This window comes from Pleurodeles waltl, chromosome 11 (assembly GCF_031143425.1).
Source record: "Pleurodeles waltl isolate 20211129_DDA chromosome 11, aPleWal1.hap1.20221129, whole genome shotgun sequence".
In the NCBI taxonomy this organism is placed as follows: domain Eukaryota; kingdom Metazoa; phylum Chordata; class Amphibia; order Caudata; family Salamandridae; genus Pleurodeles; species Pleurodeles waltl.
In genome coordinates, this window is record NC_090450.1 from 870,314,545 (window position 1) to 870,328,346 (window position 13,802).

Consider the following 13,802-nt stretch of genomic DNA (forward strand, 5'->3'; position numbering starts at 1 on the left):
GTCTCGCGCTGCGGTCTGTGAACACCACATGCCTTTTGGGTCGCTATACCCACTCTTTGTGGGATACGGTTGCGCAAGTCCTACCGCAGATACCGGAGGAGGCCCGTGCTGTTGTCTCCCAAGCTGTGAACGATGGGAGAGATGCAGCAAAGTTCCCAATCCGTTGTGGGCTGGACACGACCGACTCTCTGAGCAGATCGGTTGCTACGACGGTAGCCTTACGACGGCACGCCTGGTTGCGTACCTCTGGTTTTTCTGGGGATGTTCAACAGTCACTCGTGGACATGTCCTTTGATGGCTCCCGTCTCTTCGGAGTCAAAGCGGACTCGGCCTTGGAGAGATTCAAGGATTCCCGGGCTACGGCTCGGTCCATTGGTCTTTCCTCTGCCCCTCACCCCCCACAGCCTGCTTTTCGCCCCTTTCATGGCCACGGAAGGGGCTCCCTGTCACGTCCTCCATCCATCCAGCCACCGTGCCACCCATGCCGTTCAGCCTCTGCGTGGCTGGGGAATCAGAATCCCACGTGGTGGTGGGACAGGGAACCAGTGGTCTGCCCAGTCCACCTCTGCCCCTGCTGCAGCCTCCAAACCCTCCTAGTCCGTCCCCTCATCCCGTCCAGTCGGTGGTAGGATTTGCCATCACCTGCCCCACTGGGAAAACATCACCACCGACAGGTGGGTTTTGCAGATAGTTTGAAAGGGCTACTCCCTCCCTTTCAAATCTGCTCCACCAACCATGCCTACATACTTCAGTCACCTTCCAGAGGATAATTTGGCACTTCTCCGCCAGGAAGTCGCAGCTTTCTTGGCAGAGGGAGCTAAAGAAAAGGTCCCTGTGCCTGAAGTAGGTCGTGGTTGTTATGCCCACTACTTTCTGATACCAAAAAAGAACAAGGGCTTACGTTCTTTCCTAGACCTTCAGGACCTAAACTACTTCCTCAAGAAGGAGAAATTGAAAATGCCCACCCTGGCGCAGGTTCTGTCTGCCTTGGACCCAGGAGACTGGATGGTAGCGTTGGACTTGCAGGACGCTTATTTTCACATCCCCATCCTGCCTGCCCACAGACGTTACCTACGATTCGTGGTAGGTCACGAGCACTTTCAGTTTATCTTGCTCCCCTTCGGCCTTACCATCGCCCCTTAGGTGTTCACAAAAGTGATGGCGGTGGTTGCAGCTCATCTGCACAGGTTAGGGGTTTCAGTCTTCCCCTACCTCAACCACTGGCTGTTGAAGGCGGACTCGCCCCAGAAAGTCGTCTCTCACCTTCAGACTTCAGCGAACCTCCTGCACATGCTGGGGTTCACTATAAACACGCCGAAGTCACTCCTGACTCCCTCTCAGATGCTCCCTTTCATCTGAGCTGTTCTGGACACATTGCAGTTTCGGGCTTATCCTCCTGAAAGGCGAGTCCAAGACATTCAGGGTATGATTCCAGTCTTTCAGTCTCTGTCTTGGTTTTCGGTGAGATTGACTCTGAGGCTGCTGGGCCTCATGGGCTCCTGCATCCTCCGAGTAACACATGCCAGATGGCATACGCGTGCTCTGCAGTTCCTGAAGTTCCAGTGGGCGCAGCATCAGGGGAATCTCTCCGACATGGTCCAGATCTCGGAGGGGACTGAAAAAGACCTGCAGTGGTGGGTTTAGAATCCGCATTGGGTCCACGGCAGATCCCTCTCCCTTTCCCAACCAGATCTCTCTATAGTGACAGATGCGTCACTTCTAGGTTGGGGCGGCCACATAGGAGAGGCGGAGATCAGAGGGCTCTGGTCTCCGGCGTAGTCTGGGCTCCATATCAATCTTCTGGAGCTCCGGGCGATCAGGCTTGCATTGAAAGCATTCCTTCCCTCTCTCAAAGGGAAGGTGGTGTAGGTGTTCATGGACAATGCTACCGCCATGTGGTACTGCAACAAACAGGGCAAGTAGGGTCCTGGATCCTTTGTCAGGAGGCACTACTCCTCTGGACATGGTTGGAACATCAGGGCATTACCCTGATGGTTCAACATCTGTCGGGTTCCCTCTACGCCAGAGCGGACGATCTCAGCCGTTGATGCACAGCTGATCACGAATGGTGTCTCTATCCGGAGGTGGCCCATTGTCTCTTTCACCAGTGGGGAGAACCTTGGTTAGATCTGTTCGCCTCTGTAGAGAACGCGCAATGTCAGCAGTTTTGCGCGTTGGAGTTTCCAAGGTGGCACTTGCTTGGAGACGCTTTTCGTCTCGAGTGGAACTCTGGCCTCCTTTACACCTTTCCACCTATACCTCTTCTGCCCAGAGTTCTCAAGAAGATCAGGAACGAAGGGGCCCAAGTCATCTTGGTGACTCCGGACTGGGCACAGAGAGTATGGTATCCAGAGCTATTGAGCATGTCCATCGATCCTCCACTCATACTGCCTCTTGGGGTGGATCTTCTGTCGCAGCAACAGGGGACGGTTCTTCACCCGAACCTGTCCAACCTCCGCTTTCATGCGTGGGAATTGAGCGGCGACAGTTGACGGCGTTTGAACTTCCACCCGAAGGCGTTTGAACTTCCACCCGAAGTCTGCGCTGTTATCTTGGCAGCCAGGCGTCCATCAACTAAATCTGTTTACACCTGTCATTGGAAGAAATTTGTGGCATGGTGTACCAACAAATTCTGTTGATCCCCTTTCTGCCCCTCTATCTGAGGTTCTTCTGTTCATTCTTTCTTTGGCCCAGCAGGGCTCTGCTTTGGGCACCCTTAAAGGGTATTTATCTGCCATTTTGGCCTTTCTTAAGCTACCTGATGAGCCCTCACTCGTTAAATCTCCTATTGTGAGTAGATTCCTAAAAGGACTCACCCATCTATTTCCTCCCACTCCATTTATCATGCCTCAGTGGGACTTCAATCTTGTACTTACTTATTTGATGTATACTCCCTTTGAGCCAATGCATAATTGTCCCCTGCGGCTCCTCACCTTCAAAACTGCCTTTCTTGTTGTTATCACTTCTGCTCGCAGGGTGAGCGAGCTTCAGGCCCTTTCCTCAAAACCTCCATGCTTGTCTGTGCACCTTGACAAAGTAGTGTTGCGCACTAAGGCTTCCTTCCTTCCTAAGGTGGTCACGCCTTTTTATGTAGGCCAGTCCATCACTCTTCCTACTTTCTACGCACCCCCACATCCTTCCCATGAGGAGGAGAGACTCCACCGTCTGGACCCAAAAAGAGCGTTGGCGTTCTACCTCAATCGTACTAAAGATTTCTGGGTGGACGATCAACTCTTTGTTGGGTATGTGGGTGTGAAAAAAGGGAAGGCGGTGCAAAAGCGTACCATCTCTCGATGGGTGTTTCTTTGCGACAAAATGTACCACGCTTTGGCCAAGAAGCAACCTCCTGAATGCTTGCGTGCTCATTCCACCAGAGCATCTGCTTCTTCCACTGCGTTAGCACGCGGAGTTCCTGTCCTGGATATCTGCCAGGCAGGTACGTGGGTGTCCCTGCACACGTTTGCTAAACACTACTGTTTGGACAGTCAGGTCCTTCGGGACGGGTACTTTGGTCGTTAGGTTCTGCAGGACTTCCTAGTATGATCTTGGTTCGCAGCTCACCACCGAGGATGGCATTGCTTGGGTATCTATTCTAAGGTAATGAATCTGCAACTAGAAGTCTCTTTCAGATGTACAAGTTACTTACCTTTGGTAACGAAATATCTGGTAGAGACATTTTCTAGTTGCAGATTTCTTACTGTCCACCCATCCTCCCCGCTTGCGATCTGATTTCTGGGGACAGGGATTCCCCCTTTCAGGTCCTTAGCTCTGGCGAACCAACCTCAGTGTTCTTAGCGGCTCTGCGCTTTGGCGTGGAAAGTCATTAAAAGAAACTGACATCACTGCACGAGGGCGGCGTCTATATACTACTCCTGACGTCATCACGGCGACTACGACGCCAACGGTGCCCGCGGAGTCAACCGACACCACCTGCCGATGCGCAAGGGTATTGCTCAAAGAAAAGTCTCCGGATCCAGTCTGACGCCTGGGGGAAATTCTAAGGTAAGGAATCTGCAACTAGAATATGTCTCTACCAGATATTTCGTTACCGAAAGTAAGTAACTTGTACGTCTGTGATTGTGTTTATAGAAAACTTCTTTAAATGCATCTTGTTTTCCCTAAAGAAAACAGAACTTGGTTTAAAAACAAAAGTTTTCTTTTTTTCTGAATGTTGGACCATGGGCAAATACCAAATTGCTCTGAATCTTTCTTAAGGTTCACAAAGAGGAAGAATTCTGAAGGGACCCCATTCCCATTCCAAATCAGTTACTAGCAGGGTCATAGTAGGACAGAAAATAGGCCCAAGCACCAGGATTGGACTGGTACAGAAAATAGCCCAGAAGACCAAAATAAAAGTGATAATTAGTGAACTTGATACTTTAAAAAAAAAGTGATCTTGTTTTCATATTGAGGCAATTTTGAACTTGTAAAAACATGCTTGTTTATGCGTTTTCCACGGTATGTTAGACTGCATGCATTTGTGCTTGCTGCAGGCAATGTTTGTGGTAATATCAAGGAAATAAACAGTAATAGTCATTGGCAAAGCCAACAGGTCTTGCCTATGCAAGAGCCAGTGGCTTTGGCAATGTTTTTTGCCATGTGGCTGTTGTTCACCATGGCTAAACTTTAGTGGTGTTGAGTGCCAGAGAAAAGTGGGGGAGTAGAGTGTCATAGAGTTGAGTAGAGGGAAGTAGAGTTCAGTGGCAGAGTGGGGTGGCATAGGTTGGAGTGGATTGAGGTAGTGGGGTGGATTAGATTGGAGTGCAGTGGGGTGATCTGAATTGGGATAGAATGGGGTGGATTGAGTGGGGTGGATTTGCATGGGATGGACTGGATTGGAGTGCTGTTGATTTAAATTGGGTGAGGGGGTTTGGATTGGGGTAGACTCAAGTGGGTTGGATTACATTGGATGGGGTAGGTGGTTTGGATTAGAGTGATAGGGCTTGCTGGGTGGGTTGTATTGAGGTGGGGGTAGATAGGACTGGACTGGATTGTGTGAGGTGGACTGGATTGTAGTGGCGTTAATTGTGGTGTTTGGAGTGGGGTGAATTGAGATGAAGTGGGGTGGATTGTATTGGGGTGAAGTGGATTGGAGTGAGGTGAATTGGAGCATTGCAGATTGTTTTGATTGGAGTGGGGATAGGGTGGAGTGGGGTTGGTTGGAGTGGGGCAGTTTGTTTTGGATTAAAGTGGGGCAATGTTGGAGTGGGACAGATTGTTTTGGATTAGAGTGCTGCAGATTGCAGTGGGGCAGATTGGAGTGGGGTATATGGGAATGGGGCTTATTGTTTTGCATTGGAGTGGGGCAGATTGTTTTGAAGTGGTGCAGGTTGTTTTAGAATGGAGTGGGGCAGATTAGATAGGATGGATTGGGCTGATTGAAGTGGATTGGATTGAGGTGAGTGTTTTGGAGTGAAGTAGATTGGGCTTGGGGTGAGATTGGGTGGATTGTAGTGGTGTGGATTGTGGTGTACAGCACGATTATGTGTTAAAAGCATCATTTCAGAAATTACACATGATAAAGAAACAATGTCGCTTTGCAATATTTAGAATAAAATAATCATAATTTTTTTAAAACAGTGCCCATGAGCAAATACAAAAGGAAACCTGAATGTAAAGTTAGAAAAAACAACATGGCAAAATAAAAGAAAGTTAGCTATAAAAAAAGTAAATCTTTGCGATTTTGTGTGTCCTGCTGGACACATTTTTACCAGTCACAAGCCTTCTGTTTGCAGGGCACTAGAAGGTAACAAAAAAAAACAAAATAGTATCTCACTCACGTTGGCAGCAGCGGAGAGGAACTGATTAAGTTGAATCAAACAGTGCTTGGTTTCTGCCCCACACAGAGGAACGGAAATGATGCTTGCCCTTCATTGATGAATTACGAGGCTGTAAAGAAGCCAACAAAAAGGGTAAGCAACAGGCGGGCTCCAAGCCCTTTACTGTACACAACAGTGTCTCGCAAGCAAGATGCGTGTGCTAGCGCATGCACTCACAGACTCAAACCTAGAAACCAGCCCTTCCACCAGGCCATAAAACAGGCCCACAAACAGCCAAAGGAATGGCCACACACTGACTCACGGATTGCCCTCTATGCCAGTCCGACCCTAATTACCACTGCAATTTGTGAGTCAGTAACTTTTTAGTGTTTTGCGACCGGATTACTATTGCAAAACATTGATATGTCAGGGTCAGAATTATTTGGAAGGAGCCATTGTACATGTGGTTCTCCTACCCTGGGTGGAATGTGATTCTAACTTAAATTAGTCCCCACTTCCAACCACCAAGAGATGGAGGTAGCAAGTGTGAATTGTGATATTTTCAAACTCGCCTGTAACAAAGGAGGCCCACATTTGCCTTGTATGATTAAAATTTAGATATCAAGCTCTGTTCTGTTTGTTTTGTATGGTGGAAGAATATGCGGCTAGACACTTCCTGACTGCCAGTAGGAAGAAGATAATACATTTCCTTCTCACCTGCTGCTTTTGCCTCAATCAGAACCTAGTGTTGCTTTTACCGGGGCTTTATTTTTTGGTTATCAGTGTAGGCCAAGGCCAATTCTACATTCTGTCGGATGATCCTACCATACTGCTGAATGACGACAATGGCACTGCCGGGGTGAAGTATGTGGCAAAATGATTAGGCCATCCATAAATTATGTCACATCAAGGGAGTTTGATGGCATTCAAAAGGTGGAAAATATCCACAATTACTTTTCCAGCTCTGGATTTCGAGAGGGGAACAATGAAAGTTCTGAAACCAGGTTTCAGTTTTCTTTTTTACTTGATTACTTTAATTGATTTATGCAGCTGAATGCAGCTGAAAATTATTTGTATTAATAATGAACTTTAATGCTTTCATAATGCATTTTTATGAGGCAGTATGCATCAAAAGAAACTATTGAATCACTGCTTCAATCTTCCTCTTTGGAGACTGTTTGATCCAAATTATCCCCACCAAAGATTTTAAGTTTGGCATCTATTATTTTTCCTTATTCTATTTAAGTATATTGGCATTTAAATGATGAAGCACTTTTAGACTTGAAGTAATCGGGTCTTCTCCTTTACAAGAATAAAAATCTGTCTCAAGCTCCGATCATTTACTGTTATGTAATGGGCTGCCATGTGTAGAATCATGAATGCTCTTGGTGCTCGAAGTGCTGATGATGCTGCACGCTGTGGAGATATTTGTTCATTGACAGAGCTCTCGACAGCTCTGCCTGGCTTACTGTTAAATCGTCTTCATTATTGAGCAGAAGGTCCAAGACTGGGGTTGATGTACATGCCATCAATTTGGTTTGAGTCCCCATGCTTGATTTGGATTGCTGGTTTAGCATTCTCCACCGGACTTCTAGTATTACTGTTGGACTCCAAGCCTGATTTATTGATAGGTATTGCTGTTGATGACTTTTCTTGGAAAGTGATTTGAGGGTCTGCAGCAAGGTTGGCGGCTGGCCCTTTGTTTGTGGTGGATACACATTCGGAATTACCTCAGTACCTACTTTGGTGATAATGTTGGGAGTTCCTGTCAGGCTGCATGCCTAATTCTAACAGTTACTCACCTGTTGGCTGCAGAAAGGTTGCAAGCGCACTCTGCTCACTCCACCATCCCCCACTCTACTGCACAATAAATATTAACTAACTGGTTAAGAGGAGGAGTCTCCCGGACGGTAGCATAGCATCAGCCGCAAAGCTAACACCAAAGGTCTTAAAAGATCTGGTGACATCTGAACAGCAGCTAGCTATTTTAATTCCTAAGCACCAGGACCCAGAGACTTGAAAACCTCCCCCTAGTTGTGGCCCAGCATGCTTTTGTTTCTCTTGCTTGCTGAAGTTTTGGCTTTATTGATGTGCCGCTTGTGTAGGCAGGAGAGACTGAGATATGTGTTTCCCCCATGGTGGAAGGGATATCTTGGTTGAGACCACGATGAAGGTGGCATCATGCATGTCTTGCATATGAGAATGTAGAGCTTGATGACATTACTGAGTGATTTAACTGACGAGGCCAGAAGTACAGCAGGATAGCAGGGAGAAACGTTTGGATTAATTCTAACACAAACTGACTGACCAAATTGAAAAGGCTGTATCTTAAACTCTTGCTACCTCTGTTTTCAGGTCATTGGGCACTGACTCCTATGGTGATTGTGGATATACAGTCAGTTTTACTCCCATAGGACTTAATTCAACTACTACAATTTATCAGACAAAAAGGAAGCAGAAGAGAATGCTACAAGAGCAGTACAAGGAGCTGACAGTGTACACTTGATACCTTCACTTCATGTGTGGGTGATCTTCTTGCATATAGGGAATATGGAAATTCAGTGGTTGCTAACATGAACAGCCCTGCTTTAATTACAACCAAGTAAACTCATTGGTACCTTCTAAGATGGCCGCATATGATACAAAATAAACTATTTCCATAAGTGCTGTTGTTGGTACACCAGCTGAGCAACAATCAGCTGTTCGATGATGAGCAGTCACCCCCTTGAGGGAATGCTGTAGCAAGTGCACTTGACTTTATTCATGGCAGCAAGTGCCCCCTGTATTACCAGAATGGAAACAAATTGCTGCAAAATCCAGCTATAGCTCAGCTCGCCAACTTTATTAAAATGCATATGATGTGAGTTAGGCTTAGTACACATTATTACAGGCATTTAACATGCGTGTATGTATATGCGTTTATGACGTGGAAACCTAACTATAAAGCAGTGAAGAAAGGAAAGGCTGGTTTACAAAATATGGGCAGTAAGACTTGGTAACAGTCTAAAGAACTTTCTTCTGTACTATTCGAAAAGGCAAGAAGTCAATGTGTTTAATTCCAGATGTGATGTCCACTGTTTTCCTGATTTGGAGCAGCAGCAAGGATTGTTGGATCTGTTTTTCCAGAATGGAATTCTAGTACCTTCGTCCATAGCAGGAGAAGGACTGCCTTTTATGTTTTTTAATCTTGCGTTGTTTGAGTCATTCAGCCATGGTGATGTTATGGTTGTGTGTGTTGTAATCACCACCAGTAATCTTAACTTTGTCTAAAATGCTTGGTGGTGTAGAAAAGGCAACCGACTTGAATATGGTGTAGCAATTTCTGAAAGCTATACAGCTTATCTTGGGGCTCAACATAGTCCCTGGATTTTTAAGGAAATATTTTTCTTGCTAGTGGATGCATGCACTGGGGGGGGGGGGGAGGAATGTCTGTGATCAGGGTATTGCTGCTATCCAGGTAAAATTGGACCAGTTCTTGAACAATTGTTCTAAAGTTTTACACTGGGGTAAAACATAATTCTTTAGCAAAGTTGGGTACTGGTGCTCTCCTGATTTAGATGTCTTCATGATGTAAGTCTTAATGCACGGATTCTTGTTGACCTGGAGTTGTGAGCACTTGGTGCAGTTGGTAAGTTAGAGGATTGAAACACCAAGATTCTGTGTGGTGAGCTAATCTGGTACTTGCTCTTGTCTGATGTCGTTGGTTATCTGGACAAATTCTGTTTTCCAGGGGCTCACACAGAGTTGTATTTCATTGTCTTGGTGGTAAATCTTGATGTTTTGCCTGTCAGATTTCATGTAGAGGTTGAACATGGTTGATGAAAGGATGGAGTCTTGGTATATGTCACAGGTCATGGCATGGCATTCAGATATAAAATTGTTAATTTGATGGGATGTGTTGGTCATGTTGTATGTGAACTGTTTGAAGATGAGGTCATCAACGCTTATTCTTGAGGTGAGGGTGTTTGACAGCGTGGATGGGGAGGCCTTATCAAATGCTCAAGAGTCCATTATGTCTTTATAGTCAGTGTTGTGGATGGCATCATCCACCACATGAAAAGTGACTTTCTCTTTGCTTCATTGTAGTGTGAATCCTGACTGTCAACATTGGAGGAGGGGGTTAATCCTAATTTCCTTGTGATGCTGAATTACGACGACCTTCTTGATAATTTTGCTGAGAAAGTGGTTGTGGGCCTTAGTTGGAGAAATTGGCAGGGTTGAGGTTTGATTTCTTCTTTGGAGGCAAGACGTGTCCAGTTGTCATTTTCTATGCTAGGTGTATTTCATGAGGACAGTGTTCACAGTGTAAAGCAGAGACTTGAGAGCTTATTCTTGATTATTTGAAAATGTTGAGGAAATGGTCCTGTGCATGTTGGAGGGGCTGATCAGGTCCTTAATGTCGAGAGGGCAAATTATTTTCATTTGGATTTATTACAGCATTGAATGTGTGAGTGTAAGTGCCTTTCTGTCATTGATGAATTTCCTAGTCTGTTTTTTCTTTGATGGAAGTGGTTGATTGGATTGCACTTGTTTGTGAAGCAGTGCAGTTGAGGGTCCATAGAGGTACTGCTCCTTTGACTGGATGATTTTTTTAAATGTGGTTCTATTAGTAGATGCACCGATGGTGTCAAGAGTAGTCTGTTTGTTTTTTTTGCCCAACACTCATGCGCTTCAGTGTACCCAGCAGAGAGTTTTCAAGACCTGTAGGTTTTTCTGGAGATGTCTTGTACCACTTCACTTCTCACATCTGAATACTGTGTTGTCTGTAACATAAAAGTTGACCTCACATTCACATCCAAGAGATGTCTTGACTGATAATTTGTATTATTACAGTTTTCAATTGCACTTTTCTTATCAACTCAGAAGAATGAAAGGCTCAGTGAACTCTCTGGGATTAGAAAATGTAACCATGAAATCAAATACATGTACCTGCAGTGGATCAATTAGTTTACTGATTCACTAGAACCATTTGTGAATTGTTTTATGTGCACCAGCATGTTTGTAGCTCACCTCAAGATGAGCAGGTTTTCAATGAAGTGGTGCAGAATGCGTGATTAAGACTGTCGATTTGTGAGTTTATGTATCTGTAATGGTTGGATGATGTTGCTACTTTGATCAGGTTTTGCTGCAGGTTGTCAATGGAGTAGTCGGTGAAAGAGCAGAATTGTTGTTTGTAAGAGTTTTCTGTTGGTTTTGATAATCTGGTTTGGAATAGGCAACACCAAAAGCGGATGAAGGTTTCATATGTCCAGGTGAGAGAGGTAGCAGTGAGTGGCAAGTATGGATGGGTATTGACCTAAAGATGAGGTGAGACCTTTGAAAAGTATGGGGTGAGATGCTTTGTTTAATGCTGATAATGTTCAAGAGACTGAGGAGTACTTTATCTGTCCCTAACTACTGATGCTCTGCTGTGGTAGAAAAGGAGGTGGAGACAGGAAACTGGGAGAGGCCAGTGATTGTTGATTGAGATGGGGCCAGTTAAGGAGCTGACCAGTGCAGAACCCAGCTTGTTCTGGTGTGTTTTTCAAAGTTTTTGAGGAACTACACTGTAGTCTGTGGGCAGTGATTAGCTTAGCAAATTGAGCCTATACTGGACTTTCAGTGGCTCTAAAATAGAAGTTGTAAAACAGAAATATCATCTGGAAATTGCGTTTGCACACTAAGGTACGTGATCATTCATAGCTTGCGTTTTTAAATTAAAGCCCAACAAAACATTGTCAGTTTGACTGTTTCAATCGCGTATTTTGTATTGTAATTGCATTTTTTAGGTTAGTGGTTAGTTCACTGGTTATTAGTTATTAGGATTAGTCATGTGCTCCCAAGAAAAGCATTCCATGCATTTACTTCCTTTCTTCGTCATAGATTAGACTAATAGCAGCTAAGTTGGGTCATCGGTGTCTGTTTTTGGAAGTTGATTGGTGGGTTGAACAGATAGGCTAGAGGTCAGTAGTTCTTGACACTAGTAATTATAAAGAAGGAGAGATTGTGATCTATGAAATTAGGTGCAGGCAATTTCAAAGCTACATTAATAGAGAGTAAAGAAGAAAGGCATGCGACTTAGTGTAGGCTGCACTCAGAGATAGTAAGGTTTGAAGAGGACAGAGGGTAACAAGCGGGTAATTCGAGTGAACAATCAATAGGTTTAGGTTTAGATAATTTTTTCATGAAGGATTTTGGGTACAAAGTGGGAGGAAGCGTTTTTTAGAGGTAGGTTGCAAATTGAGGATGTAATATTGCAGCAAGTCACACATATGGCCGCCATCTTGTTATTCAACTGTAAGACTCCTCAGATTGAAGTACAATCTAGGAACATGAACAATGAACAGTCAAATCTAATTGAGACTGCTCAAAACATGTTTCTTGTAACCATTGAAGTGTCCCCAGGTTCACACCTTATGCTCTTGGAATCGAGTCACCCCAAGCATCAAAGTCAGCTTGTGTCTACATACATCCTGAAATTTACTACCTGGAGAGGGTTTTCCTAAGTGTAAAATCAAAACTTTGACAATTGTTATGTATGAATTAAGTACCTAAAATGCAGAAAAAGATTCTGCGTTCCAAAAATCTTTTAAAATGTTGGGACATACACTTCCAAGTGACGCACCTGCCACTAGAATAAGGGAGCTCAATCAGAAGTTCTATTTAAAAAAAAATAAGCCTGAGATCTATGTACCGGTTATTTGTAATGCATCACACACGGAAAACCAACCCTTGGTCAGAGAAAGCTTCGGTTTACATATTAAATTTGATGAGTTGATGCTGCCTGATAGATTTGCAGAAAGGGTTAAAAGGTCCATGTAAATTTGAGTGAAAAATATGAATTCTTTGGTAAATTCCCAGTCAATATGACAGTACACTTCAGCTAATTCATGACGGGCTTTAAGAAGGCATGGGTAATCCTTGATTACATACTGTAAGCTGTCGAGCAGACAATGAGCAGCAATGGTAGCAATAGCTACTTATGTGAGTAAGGCTCTGAAGAACTCTGCTGTCCTCACTTTATGGACATTATTAGTGTGTAAGGTGAACGAAGTAGTAAATCATCAGTGCTGGAATCTTAGGTAATACACTCTTTTATTTTGTTATTAATTGAAAGATCCAAATTAATTATTCTAATATATCTCTTATGCTGTTTGGAAATAAGTATTTTTTATCACCATAGATGCATATGAACAAAACACAGAACAGATTGTATCCTACCCAAGAAAGCTGTTTTCTCTAAACACAAAGCCAGACCTATTGTCCTTGTCATCATTTGTTGTGCTTGGCATGCTTCTTTTACTTAGTGTTTTCCCCCGCTGGTGTTAACAGAGTGCTTCTTTCATTGACAATAATATATTCTCTTGCAGCTTCATCTATTCAGTGCTGGTGATTGTGTCAGCTGCATTATATTTATCTGGCATCGAAGCATACTTGGCTGTCATGGTGTTTGCCCTGGTGCTTGGATGGATGAACACGCTTTATTTTACCAGAGGGCTGAAGCTGACTGGGACATACAGCATCATGATCCAGAAGGTTGGTTTGTGTCTTGTTTCCGACTTTGACTTGGCATTGAAAGTGGAAACGTCTTATCTGAAAGAGGATGTAAATGTAATTCAACATGGTCTATACCCCCACAAGAACATTAAATACCATCATCATTAAATAGGTCCTTGTTACACAACTGTCAGGTGAAAGTAGCCTGTTTTAAAGTGGTAGGACCTAGCTAGATTCAAGTGTATCTCATACCAATTTTTACCATGCAGATTCACATTTATCCAGCGTGGCCTAGTCCATAATGCAGAAAGCCAGTGCCGATCACGCACAGTACGGCATTGTAAAATTAGGTTAGTAGTTGAGGGGTGTGAAACTCAACTCAAGCAGGAACCACAAACCTTGTCAAGGTGAAATCACAAGCAAACCCTAAATTAACCTGTGCTCAGCCCTCTGGTAGCTTGGCACAGATCAGTCTGGCGTAGGGCAGTGTGTAAAGTATTTGTGCCACACTGCAAATAGTGATGAAATGAAAACACTTCACAAAAAGATTCCCACACCAAATTAGAA

The 13,802-nt window shown here is 44.3% G+C and overlaps 1 protein-coding gene across 3 annotated transcripts in view; it reads left to right on the plus strand.

Annotated features, from left to right (window-relative positions):
• TRPV4 (transient receptor potential cation channel subfamily V member 4) overlaps positions 1-13,802 on the plus strand; it is a 467,135-nt gene that overhangs the window by 374,119 nt on the left and 79,214 nt on the right. For all 3 annotated transcript variants that reach the window (XM_069214733.1, XM_069214732.1, XM_069214731.1), the window contains exon 11: positions 13,109-13,274. In XM_069214733.1, the coding sequence (XP_069070834.1) occupies positions 13,109-13,274 (166 nt within the window). The remainder of the gene's footprint in view (positions 1-13,108; positions 13,275-13,802) is intronic.